This window comes from Microcebus murinus, chromosome 15 (assembly GCF_040939455.1).
Source record: "Microcebus murinus isolate Inina chromosome 15, M.murinus_Inina_mat1.0, whole genome shotgun sequence".
NCBI lineage: Eukaryota > Metazoa > Chordata > Mammalia > Primates > Cheirogaleidae > Microcebus > Microcebus murinus.
This window is the reverse complement of record NC_134118.1, coordinates 45762383-45790328: the sequence shown is the minus strand read 5'-3', so window position 1 is coordinate 45790328 and position 27946 is coordinate 45762383. Positions and strand designations below refer to the sequence as shown.

The following is a 27946-nucleotide window of genomic DNA, read 5'->3' as shown; positions in this document are numbered from 1 at the left end:
TCCTTATTAAGAAGCATTCAAAACAAGTAATGTAGAAAAAAGAACAGAATTAGAGAAACAAAGAGTTCACTATTTTTGTTTAAAGTGTAAACAGAGATCCAGCCCTCAATGTTCTATTTGACCTTCACTCTAGCAAGTACCTGCCCAGTAAGCCTTAGAATAATGGAACTGAAAAGGTGGGCGTGGAGGTGCAATCCCGGGTGTGCATTTCCCAGACTTCACCTGGTGGACTATTCACCTAGCTCTGTGCTACTTGGGCCCAAACAGAAAGTAGAAGAGTTGATTTCGTGCAAATGAACATTTCTAATCCAGATCTCCAGTGGAGAAGTAGAGGAGAACCTTAATGGGTCTCTTGAATGGATCCCACAGCTAGGAAATCTAGTGATCCAAGGCTCCCTTGAAAGGATGTGTAAATAATCTAACAGCAAAACTGTGAAACGCCATTAGAATCAAATTGGAAGCCAGCGGCAATTGCAGAACACCTTAAAAAATGACTGTCCTGTCCTCTGAGCTCTTTAGAACACACATCTGACAGGAAAGGAAACCAAAGAAAAGGAAATGGATTAATGACTTCTTCACAGTTCCCTGGTTTAACTAGCAGAGGATGTTTCCAAATTCCAAATTCCTTATGTATATTCCAGTCCTCTCCCTGGTGATCAGTCCCAGTTTGCCACTGCCAGAGAGAGCTATTTGTGCAAGAGGAGAGAGAGAGAGAGAATGAAACAGGGAGAGAGAGACTGTCTACCCTCTACTGGAAGAACTTTCAAAATGTACAGATAACATCAGGAAGGGAGGAGGGGAAAAAAGGAAGGAAGGAAGAAGCAAGCTATGTAGAAACAATGTAAGGTTGCTGATCAAAAGTTATCTTTTCCAAAAAGCCTGAATATTTGACTTCACTTTGTTAAGCTGCCAAATATCAGACAGATATCCATTTGTTTTAAAATATCCTTCAGAAAATGCAATGTCTCTGTAAACTGCCAAATTCTTCAGTTATTCACACACTGCTGTGAACTGGGGCCAGCCCAGCTGCCCCTAATCCCTACATGAGATCCACAGCAAGGAGAGGACAATGGTTGGTGCAATCATTGATGAATGCTTATGTTTCCTGTATTTTACATAACTTATCTCCTAGAATCTTCACAACCGGTGCCAAAAGGTTATTAAGCCACATTTTAGACAAGGAAATCAAGCTCAGAAAGAAAGAGAGGCCGGGCACGGTGGCTCACGCCTGTAATCCTAGCACTCTGGGAGGCCGAGGCGGGCGGATTGCTCGAGGTTGGGAGTTCGAAACCATCCTGAGCGAGACCCCGTCTTTACTAAAAATAGAAAGAAATTAATTGACCAACTAAAAATATATATACAAAAAATTAGCCGGCATGGTGGCGCATGCCTGTAGTCCCAGCTACTCGGGAGGCTGAGGCAGGAGGATCGCTTGAGCCCAGGAGTTTGAGGTTGCTGTGAGCTAGGCTGATGCCACGGCACTCACTCTAGCCTGGGCAACAAAAGTGAGACTCTGTCTCAAAAAAAAAAAAAAAAAAAGAAAAAAAGAAAGAAAGAGAAACTGTAAATCACTCTCTAACAGGTGGAGCTGTGACTGGAACCCAGTTGTCTGCTTACTAAGTGAAGAACTGAAGGGAAGATCCCTGTGAGTGCAGTTAGAGAACACAAAGAAGTTGTGCAGGCTGGGCATGGTGGCTTATGCCTGTAATCCTAGCACTCTGGGAGGTCGAGGAGGGAGGATTGCTTGAGCTCAGGAGTTCAAAACCAGCAAGAGCAAGACCCCTCTCTACTATAAATAGAAAGAAATTAGTCAAACAACTAAAAAATAGAAAAAATTAGCCGGCACAGTGGTGTGTGCCTGTAGTCCCAGCTACCTGGGAGGCTGAGGCAGAAGGATCACTTAAGCCCAGAAGTTTGAGGTTGCTGTGAGCTGTGCTGGCACCACAGCACTCTAGCCCGGGCAACAGAGTGAGACTCTTTCTCAAAAAAAAAAAAAAAAAGCTGTGCGAAGAGCAAAACTTGCGTGGTTTTTCTTTTTCTTTCTTTCTTTCTTTTCTTTCCTTTTTTTTTTTTTTTTTTTGAGACAAGGTCTCGCTCTGTCATAGCTCACTGTAGGCTCAAACTCCTGAGCTCAAGCGATCTTCCTACCTCAGCCTCTCAAGTAGCTGGGACTACAGGCATGTGCCACTCGCTCCTCGTGCTTTCTCAATTTGCCTATGACATTTCCTGCACTGCACCGTGCACTATGAAGCATGAATGGGTTTCAACCTCCAAGACCTAGAACTCAAAGTGGCGCCTGCTACAGTTGTTAGCATTATAAGCTGCCCACTTTCAAATCACAAATTCTTGATTTGTACACAACGACAAAATAGGCTTTTATGGGCAGGTCTGGGAATCATCCCACAATTTACAACCTGATCTCTTCATAAATTGTTTCCTCTCCATGCATGATGATGGCAAAGCAGAGATTACATGCAGTGTCCCTAGCATAGGAAGTCTGCATCAACCTCTCAAATGCCTCACATTTATGAAAGGAAGCTCAGAGCAAATTTTCTCTTGCCTAGTTTTTGTGACCAGTTTACAAACACCCAGAAGATGTCAAATGTCATCTCAAATCCTAACCAAATCATATGCATTGGTTCTTACTCCTTCTTTGGAGAATAAGGCAAAGTCTCAAGAAGAATTGGTGTGAGTGATGACATCATTCTGTGGACAAAGTTCTCTTAAAGCTGATAATAATAGAGGGGGAGAAATTCATGGAACAAGCAAGCAAAATCTGCTTTTGTCTAATTGTGCTTCTTGCGAGCAGCACTTGCTAATTATGTAAGGATTATGAGCCAACTCCGTACACAGCTATGGACTACTGCCCACCCAACACACAGAAGTCACTAATTATAACATTATGCTCCATTAGGGACTAACACAAACTGTAACTGCTTTTACACATAGTTGACCCTGAACAACATGGGTTTGAACAGCACAGGTGCAGTGGACTTTTTTCTGCCTCTACCACACCTGAGACAGCAAAACCAACCCCTCCTCTTCCTCTTCCTCAGCCTACTCAACATGAAGATGAGGATGAAGACCTTTACGATGATCCACTTCCACCTAATGAAGAGTAAATATATTTCCTTTTCCTTATGATTTTCTTAGTTAACATTTCTTTTTCCCTGGATTACTTTGTTGTAGGAATACAGTATATAATACATATAACATCAAAGTATATGCTAATAGATTATGTTATCCATAAGGTTTCCAGTCAACAGTAGGCTATTAATAGTTAAGTTGCAGGGGAGTCAAAAGTTATATGTGGATTTTCGACTACACAGGGATCAGCATCCCTAACCTTCAAATTGTTCAAGGGTCAACTGCATAAAAAAATACACAAGGGCAACTAGTTACAACTTTGCTAATACAGTACTTACAAATTAGCAAGATGAAATAATTTTTCTTAAAACAAGCACCTGTTAGAGTTTTATGAACATTGCTTTGTTATTTCTCCCCTACCACTGAGAGTTGCTTGATTATTTGATCAACAAATGGAAAGTTTCCCTACCTATGTGTCTCCATTGTGTGTCAAATGTCAAATTCCTGGACAATATAATGCTCTACCTCAGATGGAACAATTTCCCACAGCCTTAATTAGTGTGCATTCATATCGTCTCCGTGCCTGTATTCCTAACTCTCCTGCACTTGTTCATTCAGGTTTGATCACTAGGTTACTAATCGCTCTGCAACAGAAACTTACCTTTCCTTTCTTTTACATATTTGTAAAGTTTCACACTCTAAATTAGCATAGTTGGTACTTAACACATTTCTGACAGAACAGCTTATTAGGAAATGTCTGCATCTCTTAAAGAAATCTTCTAACTTGAAGCCCCTTTGTTTTAATTCACCTGGGATCCATGAAGCTCCTAAACTTGCACACAAATTTTTGGAGTGCTTCCATTTTTCTAGAGGTAGAGTCTACAGTTTTCATTAGCGTCTCAAGGGGATGAGAGATTGTAAGAGGAAAATAAGGTTAACATACACCATTATAAAAATTGATCTTGTAAAGAATGGTAAATAAATACAAATTTAAATAGGCTCTCACTTTTTAGCTGTGGACCTAGGGTGAGTCACTCAATCTCTCCAAAGCCTTAGTTTCCTTTTATATAAAATGAGGATAATAATAGCACCTACCTTATCATGGAAGACAAGGTAATTTGTAACAACACCCACTACTAAGGGAAACTATACAAATCAGACAAAATATACTTTAAAATATCAAAAAAATTTTAAAAAGACAAATTACCTCACCTGGGGGAAAGACAGACTTAGGGGGAACAGCCCTATATCTGGGGCAACTATTATTTGGGGAAGCATTTGCCTGTTCCAGACGGAGCTGCTGAGTGGCTGGGAGAAGTCTGGATGTGCTTTTAACAGAATCACGGACTGGGTAGACCAGGGAGGGGTCAGTGCCACCAAAAAGGTAGGGAAGCTAACCATGCTCCCCTTTTTGGGTTGGGACCTTGGACAGCCATAACTTAATATGAATCCTAAGTAAGCAAAACCACCCGGGTTAGAGCTCAGTTTTAGAATATATTGATACCTAAAATTAAAGTGATTTTAGTTTGCAACTGGCAGGGAAAAAAACCTGTCTAATAAAAAATAACATTATCTTTTGCTTCAGATTAGTTCTACAAAGTAGAACTACAATGTCCCATTTATAATCAAAAGTAGCCAGACATAAAGCATGACTTAACAGCATAAATGAAAACTCGGAAAAATAACAGACAGTAGAACAGACCCACGTGGGCTCAGGGTATTTAAGTCAACAGAAACTTTAAAAGAACTATACTTGCTCAAAAAAGAAAACAAGTTTGAGCGTTGTGATAACTGGAAATTATAAAAATGAAACAAACAGAAATTTTCTAACTGAAAAAATAATTTTACCTCATTGGGCTTAACTAAAGATTAAATACAATTGAAAAAAGCTATTAAATTAAAACATGGATCAGAAAAAAATAACTAAAAGGAAGTAAGTAAAAAATCAGAAAGTAGTAGACATAGAAGATACAATAAAAATGTCTAATATACATGTAATTGAAGCATCAGAAAGAGAGAAGAGAGAACCAGGGCAAAGCCATATTTGAAGAAACAATGGATTAGAAGTTTACAAAACCAATAGAAGACATGCTAAAGAAGAACTCCTACCCCCAGGAAGAATTTTTTTTTTTTTTTTGAGACACAGTCTGGCTCTGTTGCCCTGGCTAGAGTGCAGTGGCATCGTCATAGCTCACTGCAACCTCAAACTCCTGAGCACAGGCAATTCTGCCTCAGCACCACCAGTAGCTGGGACTACAGGTGTACTCCACCACTGCCAGCCAATTTTTCTTTTCTTTTCTTTTTTTTTTTTTTTGTAGAGACATGGACTTGCTCTTGCTCAGGCTGGTCTCGAACTCCTGACCTCAAGTGATCCTCCTGTCTCGGCCTCCCAGAGTTCTAGGATTACAGGTGTAAACCACTGCAACCAGCTCCCAAACAGAATTTTTAAAAATCCACAAATACCTAGTAAACTTCAGAAAAGGTAAACTTCAGAAAGCTAAACTCAAAGCAAAAACTTTAAAAGCAGTTAGAGAAAAAAGACATACTACCTATAATGAAGCAATAATTCACAGTGGCAGTACAACTCAAAAGAAATAATGTAGATCGAAAGACAATGGAACAACACCATAACCATGCTTAAAAACTATTAATGGCCAAGCATTCAAACCAAAAATAACATTCAAGAATAAAAGTGTAATGAAGACATTTACAGACACACAAAAACTGAGAAAATTTGTCACCAATGGGTTCTCATTAAAGGAAAGAGTAGAGGATGTTTTTCAGGTAGTAGAAAAGGATTCCAGAAAAAATGGTCAGAGATGGAAGAGAAAAAGTAAAGCAAAAATGGTAAACATGGAAATCTAACTTAAAATATAGACTTTTAAAATGGTAATACTTGGCCAGGCACAGTGGTTTACACTTGTAATCTCAGCACTTGGGAGGCTGAGGTAGCAGGTTGTTTGAGAACAAGAGTTCAAGACCAGCCTGGACAACACGGTGAGACCCTATCTCTACAAAATATTTTTTTCAAAATAGGCTGGGCACGATTGCATGCACCTGTAGTTCTAGCTACTCAGGAGGCTAAGGCCGGGCAATCACAAGAGCCCAGGAGTTTGAGGTTGCTGTGAGCTAGGTTAATGCCACTGCACTCCAGCCCAGGTGACAGAGTGAGACCCTGTCTCAAAAAAAAAAAAAAAAAAAGGAAAAGGAAAAAAAGTAATAGTTACATGTTCTTGGGTTGAAAATATGTTAAAAACTAAAATATATTACTACAATGGCATGTAAATTGTTGAGGAGTGGGGAGTTAAGAGTATTCCATGGTTCTTACATTATCTTTGAAAAGATTAAAAGTACCAATTTAAAAAATAAAAGTACCAGTTAACAGTATACTTTAATAAGTAAAAAATCATTTGTAATCTCCAGAGTAACTACTAAAAGAATAAGGAAATGAACATAAAACTTCTAGCTAATAGAGGCTCAAAAAGTGTAACTTAAAAAAAAAATTAACTCCCATATCCCACCAAAAGGCAAGGAAGGAAAATATAAAGAACACAGGGCAGGTAGAAGAAACAGAAAGCATTTAGTAAAACACCAGATTTAAACCCAAGTCACATGTACATTGACTTAATAATCCAATTAAGAGGCAAAGATTTTCAAAATGTATTAAGGAAAAAATTAATTATCTGCTATTTTTATAAAAGACATATCTATAATATACGAATACAAAAAAGGTTAAAAGTAAAAGTATGAAAAAGAGAACCCATATGAACAATAACCAAATAAATCTGTTCTCACTATAATGTGGCTAAAGCAATTCTTGAGATTCAGGCGAACATTTAATAATGATAAAATGCTGAATTCATCAGGAAAACACAACAATTATAAATTGCAACGCTATATTATTAGGATTATTACATGCAAGTTCAGCCAAACACCTGTAAATCAGTTAATATAAGTCACCACACTAATGGAATAAAAGAGAAAAAGTCATATGATTGCTTCAAAAAACAGAAAAGCATCTTTAAAAATGTAAATCCATATATAATCAAAAACTCCTCGCAAACTAGAAATCAGAACTCCTAAAAACACCAAAAAATCACCATATTTAACAACAAACAAATGTTGAAAGTCCTTCTTTTGGAGACCTGGAAAGGGACAAGGATATGTACTATCACCATATCAATTTGTAATTGTAATGATGCCCTGGACTGTGAAGAAAGGCAAAGGAAAATTTTTAAAAACCATAAAGATTAAAAAAATAAATAAAACTGTCAATATGATCAGATGATGTGGTTCTATATGTAGAAAATACAAAATGATCTACAGATGAATTATCAGAATTCATTTCTTAAGTTAGCTACATTCTGGATACAAAGTCAATATAAAAAACAATTATACTTCTCCATCCCAGCAAAAAGAAATAGAAAATGAAATTTTAAAAAGACATAATATACAACAAAGCAAAAAATATGGGCTGGGTGAGGTGGCTTATGCCTGTAATCCTAGCACTCTGGGAAACTGAGGATTGCTTGAAGTCAGGAGCTCGAGACCTCAGCCTGAGCAAGAGCGAGACCCCGTCTCTATTATTAAAAAAAAAAAAAAGAAAAGAAAAAAGAAATACCTAGAAATAAAGTCTAATAAAAGATGTGTAAGACCTCTACACAAAAATCTTTGAAACATTGAGAGAAATTTTTAAAAATCTAAATAAAGAACATACTATGTTCAAGGACTAGAAGACTGGATGCTATAAAGGTAACAATTTTGCCCAAATTTATTTACAGACTCAATATAATCTCAGTCAAAATCCCAATAGTTTTTTTTTTTTTTTTTTTTTTTTTAAGACTAGTCAAGTGCAGTAGTGAGGAGGGGGGAAAGTAGTAGAACAAGGAGTTCAATCTGTAACTGACTGTGAACAATCACGTGAGATAACTCACTACCTTCGGACCAGCCCCAATAGTTTTAAAGTCTTTGTTGCTGCTGTTGTTTTGCTTTGGTGGAGCAAGCTGATTCTAAAATACAGATAGTTCCACTTTCTATTTTTTCACTTCACAGTGATGCAAAAACTGTACACATTCAGTTCGCTCCTTGACTTGCAATGGGGTTACATCTGAATAAACTCATTGTAAATTGAAGATACCATAATCAAAAATGCACTTTTAACTTAACAATATTTTTAACTTACTATGGGTTTATTGGGATATAAGCCCATTATAAGTAGAGGAGCATCTGTATTGTGTAAAAGAATAGCCAAGAAACTCTTTGAGAACAAAGAACAAGATTAGAGAACTTGATCTACTGAATATAAACTTTTATTATACAACTACAGTGTGCTATTGGAGCAAGAATATACTAATAAATAAAAGGAATAGACTAGAAAACCCAAACAGACCCACACACATTTGGGCACGCGAATTCTGATCAAGCTAGCCCTATAGAGCAATGGGGACAGAATGGCCTAAATCACACTGGGGCAAATCAATGTCCACAACAAATTTAAACAATAATACTTGGCCCCAACCTCACACAATATGCAAAAATTAATTGCCAGTGATTTGGCAGTGACGCCTGCAAAGTTTCTAGAAGATAATATAAAAGAGTATCTTTATAACCTCCGAGTAGGAAAAGACTTATTGAACAGGACACAATAAAACACTAACCATAAAGGAAATGGAATCTATAAAGGACTTGAAGGAATTAATAAATTAAGAATTTCTTTTGATCCTTTACTAAATAAATACACAAGAAACAAAAGATTTTGCCACATGTACAACGAACAATGAATGGGCTTGTATCTAGAATACATTCTAAAAATTCCTACAAATCAGTAAGAAAAAGACAATCCAGTAGAAAAATGGGCAAGAGACTTGAAAAACCATGTCACTAACATGGTTGTTAAAATATTTCAAATGGCCAATAAATATATAAGATATTCAACTTCATCAGTCATGAAAAAGCAAATTAACCCCACAATGTGATGTTACTGCAAAGCCACCAGAATGCCTAAAATTACAAAGAGTGACAGTGTTGGCAAGGATATGGAATGGAGCCAGGGAAACTCCCATATGCAGCTGGTGGGAGTATATTGATACAATTACTTTGGAAAACAGTTTGGTATCATCTGCTAAAGTTGACAGTACATTTATCCTATAAGGTAGCAGTTCCTCTCCTGTGTATAAACCAAATAGAAATGTATGCCCACAGGCATCAAGAAGCATGGCCCAAAATGACCATAGCCACATTATCTATAATATCCCAAAAGGGGTCGTCTAAAGGCTCCCCAATAATACAGTTGATAAATGATACATGAATAAATTATGATATACTCTTATCATAGTTTTCTACACAGAGTAGAAAAATGAATGAACTACAGCCATCGGCAACAACATTCATGAATATCACAAACACAAGGCTGAGCAAAAGACTCCAGACACAAACAAATACACACTCTATAATTTCATTTCAATTTTTTGCTCAAAAATCCAGGCAGGCTGGGCACAGTGGCTCATGCCTGGTATCCTAGCACTGTGGGAGGCTGAGGTGGGAGGATGGCATGAGGTAAAGAGTTTGAGACCAGCCTGAGCAAGAGCACGACCCTGTTTCTACTAAAAATAAAAATAAAAATTAGCTAGGCGTGGTGGTGCACACCTGTAGTCCCAGGTATTCAAGAGGCTGAGGCAGGAGGATCACTTAACCCGGGAGTTTGAGGTTGCTGTGAGCTAGGCTGATGCCAAGGCACTCACTCTAGCCTGGGCAATAAGTGAGACTCTGTCTCAAAAAAATGAAAAAAAAATCAGGATACTTTTTACCTTCTGGTGAGCATGAGAGTTGTGACTGAGGAGGAATCACATGCGGGGACAGTCTGGGCATTGGCAATGTTCTATTTTTTTATGCTGGCGTTGAGTGAGGAGTGGTTTGCTTTGTAATGTATCACTACGCTCTGCATCTGGTTTGTATACTTTTTTGTATGTGTATGAAATCGCAGTTAAAAGGAGTTAAATAAATCAGTCAAATGCCTCTATAATAGAAGATTTCATTGCATCAATACCCATGTATATTGCCTGTAATCAGGAACAGAATAGCTTGATTTTTTAAAAAAGTGTTCAGCATCCTCACTTTGGTCCATTATTTTTTGTAGCTTTCTGTGCTGACATCTTACCAAACATCATGATGGCCACACATTGAACACACCTGGACAGTTCACACTGAGTAGCTTTCCCACTTATCTGTCATCCATTTGCTAAGTGAACATGGCTGCATTGGTCCAGATAATGCACTTTATTTAAATGTCCTGAGATCTAGAAAATTTCCAACCATTAATACCCAACACTTGCTCTTCCCTCCCTTCTCACAGGCAGATCTTTTTCTTTCTTATCTTTTCAGCTCAGGGGTCATTTCCTCAGGGAATCTTTCCTTTGCCCCCACTCCTACCCTCGGCCCTCACTGGAACTAACCAACATCATGAAACTCTCCTTATGCTATTTGTTCTGGCCATACTCAGTCAGTGTGCCCCGACCCCCAGACCCATCCCTGGGAAGCTGATCCCAAGGGACTCCATCACCAGAACTCCCTGTCCAGGTGGCTTCTATCGGGTTCTGCAGATGGGAAACAAAGGCAGAAGCTGGGGGGATGTGAGAAGAAAGAAGTCAGGGCATGGCCTCCCCATTCCCTTTTGCCATGATGTTTCCAGGGGTGACCGCTTCTGTCCAGGCCCAAGCTCCTCCTCCCTGGCTCCAGCTCTCACCAGACTCCAATAACATCATCCCTGCCTCTGGTTTAACAGCTCTCCACTGCTAAAACCAGTGTAAGGTTCTGATAACCCTTTCTAAGTCATCCTTTCACTGAACTCTCTTCATTTGAACTAGGTTAGATTCTGTTTTCTGCTGGGAACCCTGTGGAGTGGCAATTTTACATTAATTTATGTGATTATTTCATCAACATCTGTCTTCTCCTAGACTGTGAGCTTCGTAACCCCGGCACTTTGGAAGGTGCCAACAAATATTTGTTAAATGATTTAGTGAGTTAATGAATTAATGAATGAACTCACATTAGAATAAGAATATACTATACATTATATAACATTTCAACCATTATTGGTTGAAAATAGCCTTTGTTGTCATGAATATGTTTACTCATGACAATAATTTCAATTATCCCAGCAATAAGTACAATAGCTGTGATTTCTTGATTTAAAAGATATAATTTTATCTATCTGAACTAAGTCATCAATGATGAGATGAGACTCCAAGTGGATGTAATCAGTTACAGCTCCAAGAAGCAGTAGAAAGACAATAAAAATGTTAAGTAGAAAAAGAAGGCTCAGCATTCCTGAATTTTTCACACCCTATTATTGCAAATGAGCCAGGTAAATAGATACTTAATGGTTACAAGACCTAAGAGAGTTAACTCCAGCAGAAAATATAAGTTGTTACTACAATAAACTAACTATTCTACATTGTTGTCCTAGGCTTAAAGGAAGATAGAATGATCCCAACATTAGATATGCAGGTTACACATTAACATTTATAGTTAGACTTCTACAAAATGAACTGAAAAATTCTGATTCCAGTTCACTAGTCAGTATTTCCAGAATGGGGTCTGAAGCTTTGCACATTCCTTTCTCTTTTATGGTAGGAAAAGTGCAACAGGAATAACAACAAAAATCTGACTACCTACAAGCCATTCGATGATGCACTAGCAAGATCTTTCGAACATACACCAGTATACATTTCACGGGGATTTTATCTTGAGAAAACTAATTTATAAAAATAATCACAACTAAATACATACTATACCGAGAATTTTTATTTCATAGGAGGGCATTTTGAAAAAACAATCTACTAGTATGCAAATTCCGGAAGGGTGATATATGCTCAACTCTGAAGAGGTCAAAGTTCATCTCTTTTTGACAGTCTCCTTCCTAGTGAAACAACTACTATTTCTTCTGTTAACTTTTTCACTGTAAAAAGTATTCCAGTTCTGTTCACTCCAAGAGGGAGACGGGGGAAGGTCCAATTTCTCTAGCATGGTATGTGTTCGATATTGCTTGTAACTTCCCACCATGCAAATTAGTTAGTTAATAAAGGAAGACCTTTCTGAAAAATATGGCACTACTTTATGGGTTCGACTGATTTTGTAATCCTGATCGCTATGACATGGCTTCAGTAACAATACCTTGTCAGGGGGTTCGGGGAAGAGGTGATGGAGCTAAGATGGTTAAAATGCAGTTATACAGCCAATTATTTTTACAACCAGAACCCGATAACTTGCTGTGTTTTATGTCTAATTCGGTGCAACAAAAGAATTCCTGTCTCCTTATTCACTTCTCTTAGGTCATAACTAATATAGGAAATGACCACATCGGCCCCTTACTGATCGCTTCTGTGGAAACAAAAGAGCATTTTATACCTGATCCTGCTGTCGCCAGTGAAGAAAGTGAAGTAAAAACATTCCTCCATCCCTCTTCCCCATAAGGAGAGCAGTATTTTTTAGGCAGGGGGGAGGGGTGGGCATACCGCATTCGATTGCTAAGGGACAATACTCCCCCCACCCCAGACTCACTCTTCCGCACGCTCTCCACCACCCCCGCCCCCGGGCGCCCAGGACGCGGAGGGGCCGGAGCCCGACAGGGCTGCCTTCCACACAAGGCAGGGCGGGTCGCCCAGCCCCGGGGGACCGGGCGGCGTCTCGGTGCCCGCAGCCCAGGACCCGGGCGGCGCCGCAGCGCTCGGCCCCCTCCCACGGGGACCGGCCGGGGCCCTTACCCGCCAGCCCGCCGCCACCGCCTCCGTCGCCGGCGTGCCCCTTCCTCCGCTGCAGGATGAAGTACGGGTTGGCCCTCTCGGTGATCCACAGCGCGTTGGCCAGCAGCACCTCCTCGGGGTTCACCCACATGTTCCCGGCGGCCGCGGGCGGACGCACGAAGGGGCCGCGGCTCGGGTCCCGCACCCAGCCCCGCGCACAGGCGCGCACCCCCGGGCACCCGCGCCCGCTCGCCCGCCAGGCGCGGCGGCGGCGACTTCAGCAGCGGGCGGCCCGCGGCGCCCGGGCCGCAACAAAGCCGCAGCAGGCGGCCGCGGAGGACGGCGAGGACGCGGGCGCGCCGAGCTGCATCCTCCCCGCGGCGCCGCCGCCCCTCGAGAGCCCGCGGCCGCAGACGCCCAGGCCCGCCGCTCCGCAGCCCGGCTCCGGCCCAGGGCGGCGGGAGGAGGAGGAGGAGGAAGGGGAGCGGGAGGAGGAGGAGGAGGAAGTGGTGTAGCTCAGTCCTGGGATCCGGCTCCGCAGCGGTCACGGCTGCGGGCGGCGCGCACAGATTCGGCCCCGCGCTCAGGGCCGAGCTGGCCCGGGGCGACCCTGCTCCCGCAGCGCCGCCCGGACTCCTGAGTCGCTCCCGTCTCTGCCCGCTCGAGCTCGCGCAGTCGCCGCGCCCAACACTCGGTGTCCGGGCCGCTCGCGCCGCCGGCGAAGCCCCGCTCCCCGCGGGAGGACGCTCCGGGCACCGCGAATGAATGACGACAGAGCGGCTCACTTGCGGCGACCGCGGGTGGCACCAGCTTCCGCGGACGCAGTTGTTCGTCCGCGAGCTCTTCGCGCCGAGGTGGGCAGCTGCGGCCGGCTCCGGGGGAACCTTGTGGGGACCGTGCGCCAAGCACTGGGCCACACGCCCATCCCGGCAGGAGGACGCTGCGAGCCTGCGTGGGCGTGTGTGTGCTGATTGTGTGTTTAAGGTTGATGCCCTATGGGATAGCGCCACCCCTTTTCCCAGGAAACCTGTGTTCCAAGGTTCCAGACCTGGAGCTGGATTAGACACCCAGCTCGGAAGTGGACGCGGCCAATGGTTGTCGATGTTTTTGTTTCCTGCATCCCTAGGGCAAGTCATGCGCTACACTTGTCACTGCTGTGACCCCTCCCCCTCTCCGTTCCATTGTAATTAAAGTGGCCCAGCTAAGTGCATTACATCACTTCTTTCCTTGACCTGTAGGGCATGAGCAATAGCGAACTTGGAAGCAGCCCAAAAGCTTAGACCAACTAATTCACACCACAGCTGTTCCTGTATCAGGCATTTGGAGCTTCGAAAACTGGGCATGGCAGAAATTAGAAATTTATCCACACCTAATACATGGATTACACTTTTTTTGAAAATCAGTGAAACCAGAGATACACAAACCAGGCCAGCTTTATCCCTAGACAGTTTCAGTTTCCCCAAGTACTTCCAGTCTCTTGTGATCACAACCCAATCTGCCTACATATCAGATGACCTTTTTTTTTTTTTTTTTCTTCACCCAGGAGATCTGAGGGATAGTTCAGCAAAAAAGAGGCTCCTCTTTCCAGAGATAGGAATTCACCAGACTCTGCTTTGTCGTGGATTCTGGACAATCCCAGGGACTTCTCCCTTTCCAAATGAGCAAAGCATTCAAATGAGACTGTCTTGCATGGACTCTACTTATAAAACTCTGACTGACCTGTATTGTTGAATTACTTCAAATGGCCAAGTAAGTAAATCTCCAGCCCTTCTAGTGAGGCCACCACAGTGCTTGTTGGTTTCCTCCTACCCCTTGGGCTGTCAAGCAATGTAAGTTTCCCTTTCCTTACCCAGAGCTTAGATGGGCTAATTGACAGATCTGCCTCCTTTGACAGATTTTCTGCCTGGTCTACAAACACTTTAGACTCCAAGTTATGAATGGAAACTTCACATATTTAACCCAAACTGAAAAATGTCATCTGGCACTTGGAGACACAGCATAGTGTCTTCAGTCACAGAATAGGCATATAAAAAACAACAAACCACATCTGTAGTCAAGGATATCTGGGTAAAAGAAAAAAAACAACAACAAACAATGAGATCACAAATTATACATATGTGAAAATTATATTAATATTTATTTATATAACTTTTAAAGTTTTGGAAGTGTTTCCGTAGATATTCTTTCACTTGATGCAATTGGCATTTTAAAAGGTCTGCTAATTGCCCTAATACTATGTTGGGTTCAGGAAATGATACCCCAAAGTATGGCACTTTGGCATGCAGAGTGCTTGGAAGGCATCAGGAGCAGCCTGAGAAGCAAAGTCTCTCCGACCATCTCCTGCCCTCCTGTCTTAGCCCCATATTTTCCCCTGAAGTGAGTCGTAGAAACCAGAATTCCTCCTTTTCCAAGGCAGGTCATAGAAACTAAAATCCCTCTCCCCAAAGGAAGCCATTAAACCTAGAAATGTTACTGTAATCTTCTCCCACCTTTATGTTTAGGAGCTGGCATGAAGAAGAGGAAATTCTCTTACCTACCTTGTCTGATAGCAGTTCCTCTTTCTAAAGGGGTCTTGCCCTGTACTGGGGAGGAAGAAATGCTACACAGAAAGGCCAAGAAGAATCTGAACAGACAGGCTTTGTGTGGTTTCCCCCTCAGTCTCTTACCATTAGATCATACCCTGTTGTCCAATCACATTTGCCCACAGCTGTCCATTCTTCATCGAACCTAAGTGTAAAAATGGACAGTTGTCCCCAGGTCTTTGGGTCCTCATTTCTGAAGGTTTCCATGTCACATAAAATTTTGATTAAATAAATTTGTTATGCTTTTCTCTTGCTAACCTGTCTTTTGTTGTAGGATTATCAGCTATGACCCTTATGATGGGTGAGGAAAGGTTATGCCTTTCCACCCCACAACTATATATTGGAGTGCCCTTGTCATACTATTCAAACTTGTGGCTTGACACCAAAACCTCTACCCTACCCCTAAATTATAAATTTAGCATAGCCTTTTTTATGTTCTGGTGCTAAGATGCTATTTTCTTATACAATTCATGCATTCATTCATTCATTTGTTTATTTCAACATATAATTTTTGAAAGCCTACTATACTCTAAGCCCTGGGATAAAAAGTGAACAAAACATATAAAAGTTTCTGTTTTTCTGATGATTATAATGTAAAATTAATAATAATAACCAAAACAAATTTATAAAAATGTTCTTTGAAAACAAAATTGGATACCAAAAGGAAAGAAGAAACATTTAAAAATACTAAGCTATTTTCTAGTTTCTTGGAAAAATTAGAACACATTCTCTCCAGGAAATCAGGGCTGCCATTATTATAATGAATTGTGATAACCTATAGAAGAAGAACATTGCAAAAAACTAGAGGAACTACAAAGAGTTTGTGGTGGCTTGCTAGTCCAGCACAGCTAACTGCTCACTTAATAATAAAAAAAGACAATCAAATATACCTGAACTAGAAATGATGCAAAGGAGAACCTAATTAATGTAACCAGTTCTTCTGTGAAATAGATGAATATTTTTAGCATTCAATTTATTCTCATTGGTTTTAAGCCCAAGGATGGTTTCCCACCTGAAAAGGAAAAGCATTAAACAGATGCTTAGATAAGGTAGGGGCCGATGATGTTTTTGTCTCTGTGTTCCTGAGATCTTCCCCTCACCTCTCCCCTAAGGAAAAGAATCAATCCAAATAGGGTTCTGATGGCCTGAACTTTAGGGAATTAATTGGTTTATTACTTTGTGATCAGATCTGACTGAAGCAAAATTGCAAAGGTAGTAAATTTGCCTTTGGCTGTTCTCACCCCATTCCTGCAGTGTGCCCTCCTTTTCTGCTTTTCACCTTCACAGTGGTGTGTTTCCCCCCTTATCTCCACTCTTCCCCCACTAAGTCCTCTACTTTGCCTTCTTAGAACTTTCCGCCCGTACACCTCACCTGTATAGAGCTCCCTTGACATAAGTAACTCCATCTTAGAAAAAGACTCCATCCTACATTTCAAAAGGCACCATGCCAGCAGGGACCACATGCTCGCCTAACCAATAGAGACCACACCCAACCCGACGAGGGCATAACTCTTTACTATCAGCCCTCACCAGAGGACTCAGGGACTTTAAATAGAGCAGGATTTCACCAGTTTGACATGGATGTCTCAATAGACGCTGTCGTACTGTCCCTTGTGTTGCTTCCCTCAACACCCAGTATCTGCTGCCCAAGGCTCTGCTCAAGTCAAGGACTCTTCCCTGTCCAAATCGAACACTCTGCCTTGCAAGTCATTGATGACCATCTGGACACTCTCCTTGTCCACATTGCTCTCCTTGGACTGGTTCATTAACCATTTTCCTTATCCTCCTTTCTCTTGATGTTAGATGTCACTTCATTTGATGTGAAAATTTTAACCTATAACATTTATATATTGAATGAGTATACCACTATAAATGGATTATAGTATTGACTGACTTGTAGAGTGGCTTGAGCCTGTGTCCCGGTGGCTCTGACTACCAAGTGAAGAGGCTGTACTAAGGAGAATTGCCTGTCTGGGAACTCCATGTAGCTCGTGGTTGTTATGATTGAAATGGCATCAATAAAAGTCTGACCTTGTGCCACTCAAGACACTACCTCGCAACCATAGTGCCCACTCCTTCGTGGACCCGTTATCCCAGAAGCAAGGGTACAAAGGCTGCAGGACATGAGTCTTACTAACCATTCCATTGCCCAGCTGTCTGAGGAGTCATCAGCCAGTAGAAATTTAGTTCTAGTTGCAGCAGAAAGAATTCACTCCGCAGAGTAATAAAGCGCTAATACTTCCCTGGGAGAATCCAACTCCTCCCCAAGGCCTCCTATCTGAAGGTAATGTTTTATCAAGGGCCATTTTAAAAAAAATGCCCCTATCTTCCCTGTCTGACCTAGAAGGGGCAGTTCTTGCGTCCGGTGAGGTAGAAGGAGAAGGGTGGCCGGTTGGGGTAGCAAAGAGTAATATCGTTTTGAAGATCTAAGACTTTGCAGTTGCTTTGAAATCTGTATTAGTCAGGGTTCCTTAATCCAGTCAGGTTGACACCTAAAATGAACCATCACAGTATTGGATATGGAGTCCTTCACAGTGGATCTGAGTCGCTAAACCAGCTGGAGAAACTAGATCAACTGGTCGCCACAAACTCTGCAAGTGCTAGAGCTAATTGATGATACAGAAGCCATAGTTTGGTTCTTTTAGCTTTAAGTGGCTGGACAGATCTGTAGCCAGGACCATCCTTATGTATAGAGTGACTGAAGGGAACAGAGTCCTCAAAACAGCTCTGATCTGTAACAGTGCTCTCTTGCATACATTCATTCCATCACTCCACTTTTGAATTCTGAGATGCTCTAGAAATAAAAAATGAGGCATTATTTCTTTCCATGTTGGAGTTGCTGTGGCCCAATGACCCTTTTCAAATGCACTGTGTTCCTGGAATGAAGGAAGGAAAGAAGACAGCAGCCTCTCAAGGAGAAAAAATAAAGTAAGCTGTTAGCACAGATTCATTTTCAGATTAACTATTTGTCGTTAAAGAGGGCTCAGTTTTTTGAGATAGAGTCTCACTCTGTTGCCCAGGCTAGAGTGCCATGGCATCAGCCTAGCTCACAGCAACCTCCAACTCCTGAGCTCAAGGGATCCTCCTGCCTTAGCCTCCTGAGTAGTTGGGACTACAGGCATGAGCCACCATGCCCGGCTAATTATATATATATATATATATATATATATATATATATATATATATTTTAGTTGGCCAATTCATTTCTTTCTATTTTTAGTAGAGACAGGGTCTCACTCTTGCCCAGGCTGGTTTCCAACTCCTGACCTTGAGGGATCCTCCTGCCTTGGCCTCCAAGACTGTTAGGATTACAGGCATGAACCACCACTGAGCCCAGCCTGAGGGCCAGTTTTAATGGGTAGGAAAGAGTGATAAGGTAAAGACTTGGGGGGGGGGATACTTTGCCTACTTCAAAATTATCTACTGCAAATCCCCTGAGGGCCAAGACCATTATTGTATCTCCAAGATTAGCACCGTGAGTGTAAATGCCCAAGAAGAAGGCGGTTACATAACTACTGAATTTCTAAATGTATGTTACAGTTTAGGAAGAAAAGGGCCCGAGGGGACCCTGATTACAAATTCACTCAGCTACTCATTTTATACACAAGGAAATTAGAGCCTAGGAAAGGGGAAGGGACTTGACTAGAGTCACTTGGATAATTAATAGCAGAGTTGGAAGTTGATCTTTTTATTTAGAAGACTATTATGGTCCCAGATCCTAATTGTAACTTTTCCTTCTTTCTCCACACATTATTTGACACATCTTTTTTTCCTCAAGAATTAAAATAGTTCAGATTTATATAACGCTTTCACAGCCATTGCCGGTCACTGTGGGCTGGATGTTAAGATCCATCCACTGATTGGCCAAATCTTAGTCACATGCTTTCTCTGGTGAGGGTGGTGGCAGAGTCCGAGAGGGGTCAGTGTGTGGGATAATCCAAATCCCCAGAAGAAAATCAGAGAACTGTTAGCATAAGGAGACAAGGTTGTGAACAAGCCTATACAACAGAGATCTGCTACACAACCTACTATTGACAACTTTTTTTTTTCTGAGACAGGGTCTTGCTCTGTTGCCCTGACTAGAGTGCGGTGCCATCATCATAGCTCACTGCAACCTCAAACTCCTGGGGCTCAAGCAATTCTCCTGCCTCAGCCTCCCGAGTAGCGGGGACTATAGGTGCAGCATTCCAACATGCCCAGCTAATTTTTTTATTAAATATCTTTTATAGAGACGGGTCTTGCTATGTTGCTCAGGCTGGTCTCAGACTCCTGGCCTCAACCAATCCTCTCCCACCTTGGCCTCCCAAAGTGCTGGGATTACAGGCATGAACCACTGTGCTCTGCCAAAAACTTGTTTTTTTGATGACTATATCCTCTTTAATATAATTTGATTTTGCATACATATAACATATTTTGCTCTGTTTTGTTTTTGCTAATAATCCTAGTGCTTTTACTCTTTTGATAATTAGGGTCAGAAGTCACTAAAGTTACTTTAATTTTTTTTTTAAAAAAGGAAAATATTGCAAGGGCTCAGATAGGCTCAACTAGTACCAGAGACCTTCAGGAAGCTCTGTGATCAGCACCTCTCTCTCTTTCTCTCCCTCTCTCTCTTCCAGTCTCTGCTTCTATACATCTGTTCTAGTGCCTTTCTCCACTGAGCAGCCTCTTCGCTTACTCATAGTTTCTGTTCTCTTATAATTTAATACATATGATACATACCAGCCTCTCGGGTTCCATTTCTCTGTTGTTGCTTTCAAGCTATATCTCCCACCATAACTGAATATTTTATCTAGGTATGTCTTAGCTATAATTCATGAAGGATGTTGATTGGCTAAGATTATCTTTTCATCCAAGGGCCAGGTTGTTACCCAGCCTATGACTGGCTGTCATTTGTTCAGATCCCCAAGACAGAGCAGCTACGTAGGTATGCATACTTTGTACAACTGACACTTCACGAATTCTCACCAAAAGTTAATTTTTATTATAAAATTAGCCATTCCAGGCTGGGCGAGGTGGCTCACACCTGTAATCCTAGCACTCTGGGAGGCCTAGGTAGGCGAATCGCTCAAGGTCAGGAGTTTGAAACCAGCCTGAGCAAGAATGAGACCCCGTCTCTACTAAAAATAGAAATAAATTAATTGGTCAACTAATATATATAGAAAAAATTAGCCAGGCATGGCGGCACATGCCTATAGTCCCAGCTACTCGGGAGGTTGAGGCAGCAGAATTGCTTGAGCCCAGGAGTTGGAGGTGCTGTGAGCTAGGATGATGATGCAACACTCATTCTAGCCTGGACAACAAAGTGAGACTCTGCTTCAAAAAAAAAAAAAAAAAAAATTAGCCATTCTGAGAGTTATCCTGTTACTTGGCCTTCAAATACAATACTAGTTGGAAAATGTCTACTGAAGTCTCCCTTGTGTAATACAAAGCAATCAACCATATCAGTTAATGCAAGAACTCTTTAATGTAGCATATTTTAAAATTATACTATATGCAGTGTGATACACAGTATATGATACAGTATAATACTTTTTATTAAACTGACAACATTTTCATTAGAGAAGTACTATTTTCTATCTTGTATCTCAAATCTCTAAAATATTTTTATGATGTGCTTGACTAAATGATTTAAAACAAAGGAATATCGACGCATCAATACTAACACCAAATAACACCTTATCACCCCAACCTTCTAATTTATCAACTATATGTAACCCCTTATCTCTGATTTCCAGGCTTTCAGAGCTTCCAAACAAGATTACAAATCATAAAACAGATTATGATATAAAGATCCCAAATTTTTGAAAAACTCTGGATATAAAACATTAAGAAAAAAATCTTATTCACTGCAGCGAAGGAGAAACTCCCAACAGGTAAGTCTAAGAGTTGGCTGTTGGGCTATCATTATCAGGATAAAGAAAAAGGCAAATATTTTATTAAAAGACTTGATTTTTATTTCTCCCTAAACCTGTAGCCTCAAGGCCACACGAGGCCCTCCAGATCCCCAGGTGTGGCCCCTCCACCAAATGCAAACTTCACAGCACAAATCCCTTGATTAAAAGGATTTGTTTTGTAAAATTTGGATTCAGTCAAAAGGCTGCACTCAAGGAATCCAGAAGGCCTCATGTGGCCCCCAGGCTGCAGGTTCCCCACCCACTACTTCTTCTACAAAATACAAACTTAAATACACATTTCATCATAAAATCGTACTGGTGAGAATTTTGCTCTTTTTGTCACTTGCAATCCCCTTATAGGGTGTGAAATGTAATCTTCCATAAAAAGGGAATGTGTTAAATCACACTGATTTCTATTCCAATGGAAATTACAGTTTCTTTTAATGGGAATGACTCAGTCAATCAGATTGGAAGCTTAGACATTCTATCCCTGAATGAAGCTTGTAAAAACATAATTCCCCTCTCTTTCCTTACACAAGGCAAACCATCACTCACCTAAAGGACATGGAATAGGAAAGTACATATTGAAAACAAAATTAAATACCTACTGACTGCATCCTTCTCTACAAACTGTGGCCCTCAGATTTTAACATGAAGTTTCAAGTACGAAGCCTTTTGAAAGGAATGAAAAAATCTTTTTCAGATGTGCCAATAGAAGATCACAGAATTCTAGATAAAGATAGCTGATTAGTGGTTAAAGGAAACAGTGCTGTATAAAGATTACATTTTGTTAAATTGACTCTACATAGCTACGTTTAAGGCTGCAGTAGGACCTCTTGAAGCTGGTGCCAGCCAATAAAGGCTTTCTCAGAACCAGGAGCAAATAATCATCTGTACATAAAAAATGTGGGCTGAGTGCAGTGGCTCACGCCTGTAACTCCAGCACCTAGGGAGGCCAAGGCGGGAGGATCGCTTAAGGCCAGGAATCTGAGACCAGCCTAGGCAACCTAGTGAGACCACATCTCTATAAAAAAATAAGAAAAATTAGCCAGGTGCAGTGGTACTTGCCTGTAGTTCTAGCTACTCAGGAGGCTAAGGCATGAGGACTGTTTGAGCCCTGGATTTCAAGGCTGCATTGAGCTATGATCTAGCCTGGGTGACAGAGCAAGACCCTGTCTCGAAAAAAAAGAAAGAAATGTGTGTGTGTGTGTGTGTGTGTGTGTGTGTGTATAAGGGGAACACATGAGCTATTTTATAAATTTAAGTATCTACAACTAATATTCTTCCTGATATTTAATTTTTAATCACACAAGTGAATCATGTTGATTGCAGAAAAGTTAGAAAATATAGATAAGCAAAAAGCAAAAGATTGTAAATCTACACATGTGCAGTGTTTTTCTTTTCAAACTGAAATGAGTTTGTATTACACATAAATTTTTGTAATTTGCTTTTATTATATAACAATATTGTGAACATATCTGCAGATTTAAAAAATGTACAGTTATATCATTGCTTGTATTGGCTGCATATTATTTAATTATATGACATATCTTCATTTACTTATCTGCAATAATTTTTATGTCTTTAATATGTTATAAGCAAATCTATGGTGTATATGTTTAACTATATATCTTTGCACATTTATCTACTTATTTTATTAGTAAAGACTCCTAAAGATAGAATTTCAGGGCCATATAGAACTCAGCTTTTTAGTGTCCTTGATATACATTGCCAAATTACTCCCCAGAAAGATTATGTCGAATTCTTCTCCCAAGAAATAGGTGCTGTCCTATTTCTTCACTGCCTCATCTAATCTGAAAATGTCTGTCACTGTTTACTGGGCAGAACATGATGATATGACTCTGCATTTTTACTACATTTTAGGATTTTCAACAAACATAGTAATACTTTTTTCCAAGATTAAAATAATTTTGTTTTTCAGGCTATCAAAAATATGTTTATTTTTCAAAGGAAGCATGATAACAAAGCATAAGGGAAAGCAGAAGTCCTCAAATTATCGTCACTTAGAGATAACAACTGACCTTTTGGTGAATATCTTTCCAAATATCAATGTGTGTATATTAACATGTATGGATGAAGAGATGTCCTTTATTCCTGTTCTGAGTGCTATTTTGAGATGACATGGATTTCCACCTGTGTTCCAAGGATTTCTTTGGTGTTTTTACTACGTACAGAGTTAAACTAAAGATTAGGACTGTAATTATGGCCTCTTTCTCTCAATTTGGCCTCATCTCATCTCATTTTGAAATGGAGCACAGGGACAGGTCCAAGGGGTCAGGGGACAGGAGATTGTTTATGCCTTGCTTTGTTAGGTATGTGTAGACCAAGCCTTGAGAAGAATCATGATAATGTGTGAAAGGGTCAGTAATTAACCCCACATCTTGCTCAGACTTGAAAAGGAAGCGTGGGCTAATGCAAATGACCCTAAATTTCCCCCTTCAAAAGAGGTGCAGGTTTCCTCCATATAATCTGTTGTAGACTTTCCTCAGCAGAGTCAGACGCAGTATTTCCTAAACAGTGGGGGCAGCTCCCTCAGCAGAAGGGTTAGGTACTAGACCAGCTGCTTCACAACATTGTGATGAATCAACATGTTTTGAAAGCTGATGTCTTCTAGAACTCTGTTTTACAATTAAAATAGATATTTAGAGCCATTTTAGGCCAGGTGCAGTGGCTCACACCTGTAATCCTAGCACTCTGGGAGGCTGAGGCGGGCGGATAGCTCAAGGTCAGAAGTTCGAAACAAGCCTGAGCAAGAGTAAGACCCCCATCTCTACTAAAAATAGAAAGAAACTAATTGGCCAACTAAAATATAGAGAAATAATTAGCTGGGCATAGTGGCGCATGCCTGTAGTCCCAGCTACTAGGGAGCCTGAGGCAGTAGGATCTCTTGAGCCCAGGAGTTTGAGGTTGCTGTGAGCGAGGCTGACGCCACGGCACTCACTCTAGCCTGGGCAACAGAGTGAGACTCTGTCTCAAAAAAAAAAAAAAGAAAAAAAGCCATTTTAATTATTTTTTCTTTAACCTATTTGTTACGATCGCTTTGTCTTGTCAAATGTGGTTGGCCACCTATGACACTTTTATGGGAATCGATCTCCCTCCATTGTTAAAGGATTCCTGTGTGTGCCATTCGGAGTGAACGTTTGTCTTTCTGACCTCTCATCTGAACACTCATCCTCTTCTCAGAGAAGTCCCTCAAAGGGCAGCCCGACTGTCTCAGCCAGGGTGGACTCAGTTCCCTCCTGGCACCCTCAGTGCTGGGTGATCCGTCCAGCCCTGGAATCCTCTTACCACGTGCCTCTGATGAGACTTGCCCTTCTTCCAATCAAGAGAACTTTCTAGCCTGCTGGTAAATGTTATTCTCTAGTGGTGACGGGTGGCGTGGAGAAAGGGAAGATAGAAATTTCTGGACCCTTCTCTTACTCTCCCAATTTGAAGATTAACTCTCTCACGACAGACATAATACACCTCCCGTTGTGGGTTCCAGCTGCCTTAACATGAAGGGGTTGTGTGACTGAGCAGGTGGGGGTAAGTGGGGCTGTCTTCTCACTGAGGCCTATGGTTTCACAAGAGGCCCAAGTACTCTTTCCTGTTGTATCTTAAACTTACAGCAGAAACCCTACTGTCATGACGCTACCTGAGATTTAATTTGAGGAGGCTGAGGGAAGATAATTTGTGTGTGCGTGTACATGTGTGTGTGTATGTGGGTATAGGTACAGTCGTCCCTTGGTATATGTGGGGCTTCTGATTCTAGGACCCCCTGTGAATACCAAAATCTACTGATGCTCAAGTCCCTTGTATAAAATGATGTAGTCCCTGGTGGTCTAGTGGTTAGGAATAATATTATATATATATATATATGAATAAAAAATAAAATGTCATAGTATTTGCATATAACCTATGCATATCCTCTTGTTTACTTTAAATCATCTCTAGATTACTTATAGTACCTGATACAATGTAAATGCCATCCAAATAGTTGTTATACTGTGTTGTTTTTGTTTATATCATATAGATTATTGTATTGTTATCTTTTATTTTTTTCAAAATATTTTTGATTCATGGTTGATTGAATCTACAGATGCAGGAACCAGCAGATACAGAGAGCTGACTGTATACATACACACATTCTGTGTATTACATGATTAATATTTATTAAGCATTAACTATGTGCCAAGGCCATTTGTATTATTTCATTTAATCCTTAAGGCAATCCCACGAGGTAAAGACCGACTGTACTGTTACTGAACTCCATGTTTAGATGAGGAAACCAAGTTAAAAAAAGGTAAAATAACTTGACCAAAATCGCACAAATAGGAGATAGTAGAGTTAAAATTCAAACGAGGCAGTCTAAATCTAGCCTGTACTCTTTTCTTTTTTTGAGACAAAGTCTCACTCTGTTGCCCAGGCCAGCATGCCCTGGTGTCAGCCTAGCTCACAGCAACCTCAATCTCCTGGGCTCAAGTGATCCTTTTGCCTCAGCCTCCCGAGTAGCTGGGACTACAGGCATGTGCCACCATGCCCGGCTGATTTTTTCTATATATATTAATTGGCCAATTAATTTCTTTCTATTTATAGTAGAGATGGGGTCTCGCTCTTGCTCAGGCTGGTTTCGAACTCCTGACCTCGAGCTATCCTCCCGCTTTGGCCTCCCAGAGTGCTAGGATTATAGGCGTGAGCCACCGTGCCTGGCCTCTATGGCATTTTAATAAACTACTGATTTGACACTTCTTTACCTTGGGTCCCTAAATCAAATCTCTAATAGTTTAAAACATAATAGTAATAATTGATTAGGGTTTATTGCTCACTTATCCAGCAGATTCAATTTTGTTAGGAAAGATTTCCAGCTGGAGTTGTGGAAATCCTCATACTCTAATGTCTTTTGCCAGAGTTTATAAGTGCAAAGGTTTCTTATTACATTCCTCCTCCACTGAGGAAATAAGGAAAATAAAGAGCTAAAGTACCCTTGACTCACCTGAGCAAACCTACTGTCATCCTCTGACGCAGTCCAGCCCTGTTCAAAGTGTCCATGAAGACACTGAACATTTCCTCAAGAAAATAATCTCCTCTATCCAGGGCTTTTTAAAAGAAATCTAAACATATTTTCTACTGTGAGGTAGTAAAATACAGTCCTTTATTTCTATTCTTTTTCTTCTGTATTCCTAGATAAAAACTAAGAAGAATCTGAAAGGTTGAGCTAAAACAATTTCTGTGGCATTGGGGAGAAGGAGCCCAGGGCCATGTGTAATGACAGAGGGAAGGTCTGTTTGCTCAGCAAATCAGACGATTTCTCTGGTGACCCAGCATTCCAGGATCATTCCCTACGTCCAGTTTGAAGGATACTCAAGAAGAGGTTATATGGCACAGATGGTTCTACAGCATTATACATATAGAGGTTATTTAGGAAAGATCTTTGATAATGACACCACAGAGAGATGTAGCCATATAGTCAACCAAATGCCCCCTGATGGCTCTGAAAATTGGAAGAATGGCTGAATTTGGCAATATCTATAAAACAAATACAAAACACCTAAAAATAAAAATATTTTCAGTTCAGTGCGGTGGCGGTGGCTCACGCCTGTAATCCTAGCACTCTGGGAGGCCAAAGCAGGAGGATCGTTTGAGCTCAGGAGTTGGAGACCAGCTTGAGCAAGAGCTAGATCCCGTCTCTACTAAAAATAGAAAGAAATTAATTGGACAACTAAAAATATATACATAAAAATTAGCCGGGCATGGTGGCACATGCCTGTAGTCCCATCTACTCAGGAGGCTGAGGCAGGACGATTGCTTGAGCCCAGGAGTCTGAGGTTGCTGTGAGCTAGGCTGATGACACGGCACTCTCGCCTGGGCAACAGAGTGACTCTGTCTCAAACAAACAAACAAACAAACAAACATGTCAAACCAGAATCTCATTTCTAAGAATTTATCTTATACATATACTAGTATAGGTGCCAAAGATAAATGTGCATCTGTTTAATTGTGGCATCATTTGTATCAAAGCACAAAGATTGAAAACATTTAAATGTCCTTTCAACTGAAGACAGGTTATATAAATTGTGCTACATCCCTATAAATGATATGCCACAACTTTAAAAATATGAAGTCCCTCTCCATGTACATCTACAATGAAATAAGTTTATATGAAATATTGAGAAGTGGAAAAAAAAAAAACAAGGCTCAGGACAATGTATATGGGATGTCCTCGTTCACATAAAAAGGGAAGTTACCCATGTCTATCTGCCTATGTTCTACTATTTAATAATACTATTTTCCAGTGGCTGTCTCTGGGAAAGGACTGCAGGAGCAAAGATCTGGGGTGAGAAGAATTTAAAACTTCCTCAAATCTCACGTGTCTTAGCCTGCTGGAGCTGCCATAACCAAAGACTATAGACTGGGTGGCTTAAGCAACAGAAATTTGTTTTCTCACAGTTCTGGAGACTGGAAGTCCCGGATCAAAGTGCCAGCAGTGTTGGTTTCCGGTAAGGACTCCCTTCCTTGCAGATTGTGCATATTCATTGCGTCCTTGTGTGATCTTTCTCTATGCTTGTGCGGAGATAGTGAGAGATCTTCCTCTTCTTATCAAAGCACCAGTCCTATTGGGTGAAGGTCCCACCCTTATGACATA

The 27946-nt window shown here is 40.9% G+C and overlaps 1 protein-coding gene and 1 long non-coding RNA gene across 2 annotated transcripts in view; one reads left to right on the top strand and one right to left on the bottom strand.

Moving 5' to 3' along the window:
* Positions 1–13305, bottom strand: part of TBC1D9 (TBC1 domain family member 9) — a 112092-nt gene extending 98787 nt beyond the window's left edge. Inside the window, exon 1 of the mRNA XM_012783831.3 lies at positions 12849–13305. Within this exon, the coding sequence (XP_012639285.3) occupies positions 12849–12978 (130 nt within the window). The 5' untranslated portion in view covers positions 12979–13305. The remainder of the gene's footprint in view (positions 1–12848) is intronic.
* A 233-nt stretch (positions 13306–13538) lies between these two features.
* Positions 13539–15666, top strand: LOC142876358 (uncharacterized). Its single transcript, XR_012923246.1, has 3 exons — positions 13539–13681; positions 14371–14576; positions 15329–15666. It is a non-coding gene; the product is annotated as an uncharacterized LOC142876358 (long non-coding RNA).
* The last annotated feature ends 12280 nt before the right edge of the window (positions 15667–27946 follow it).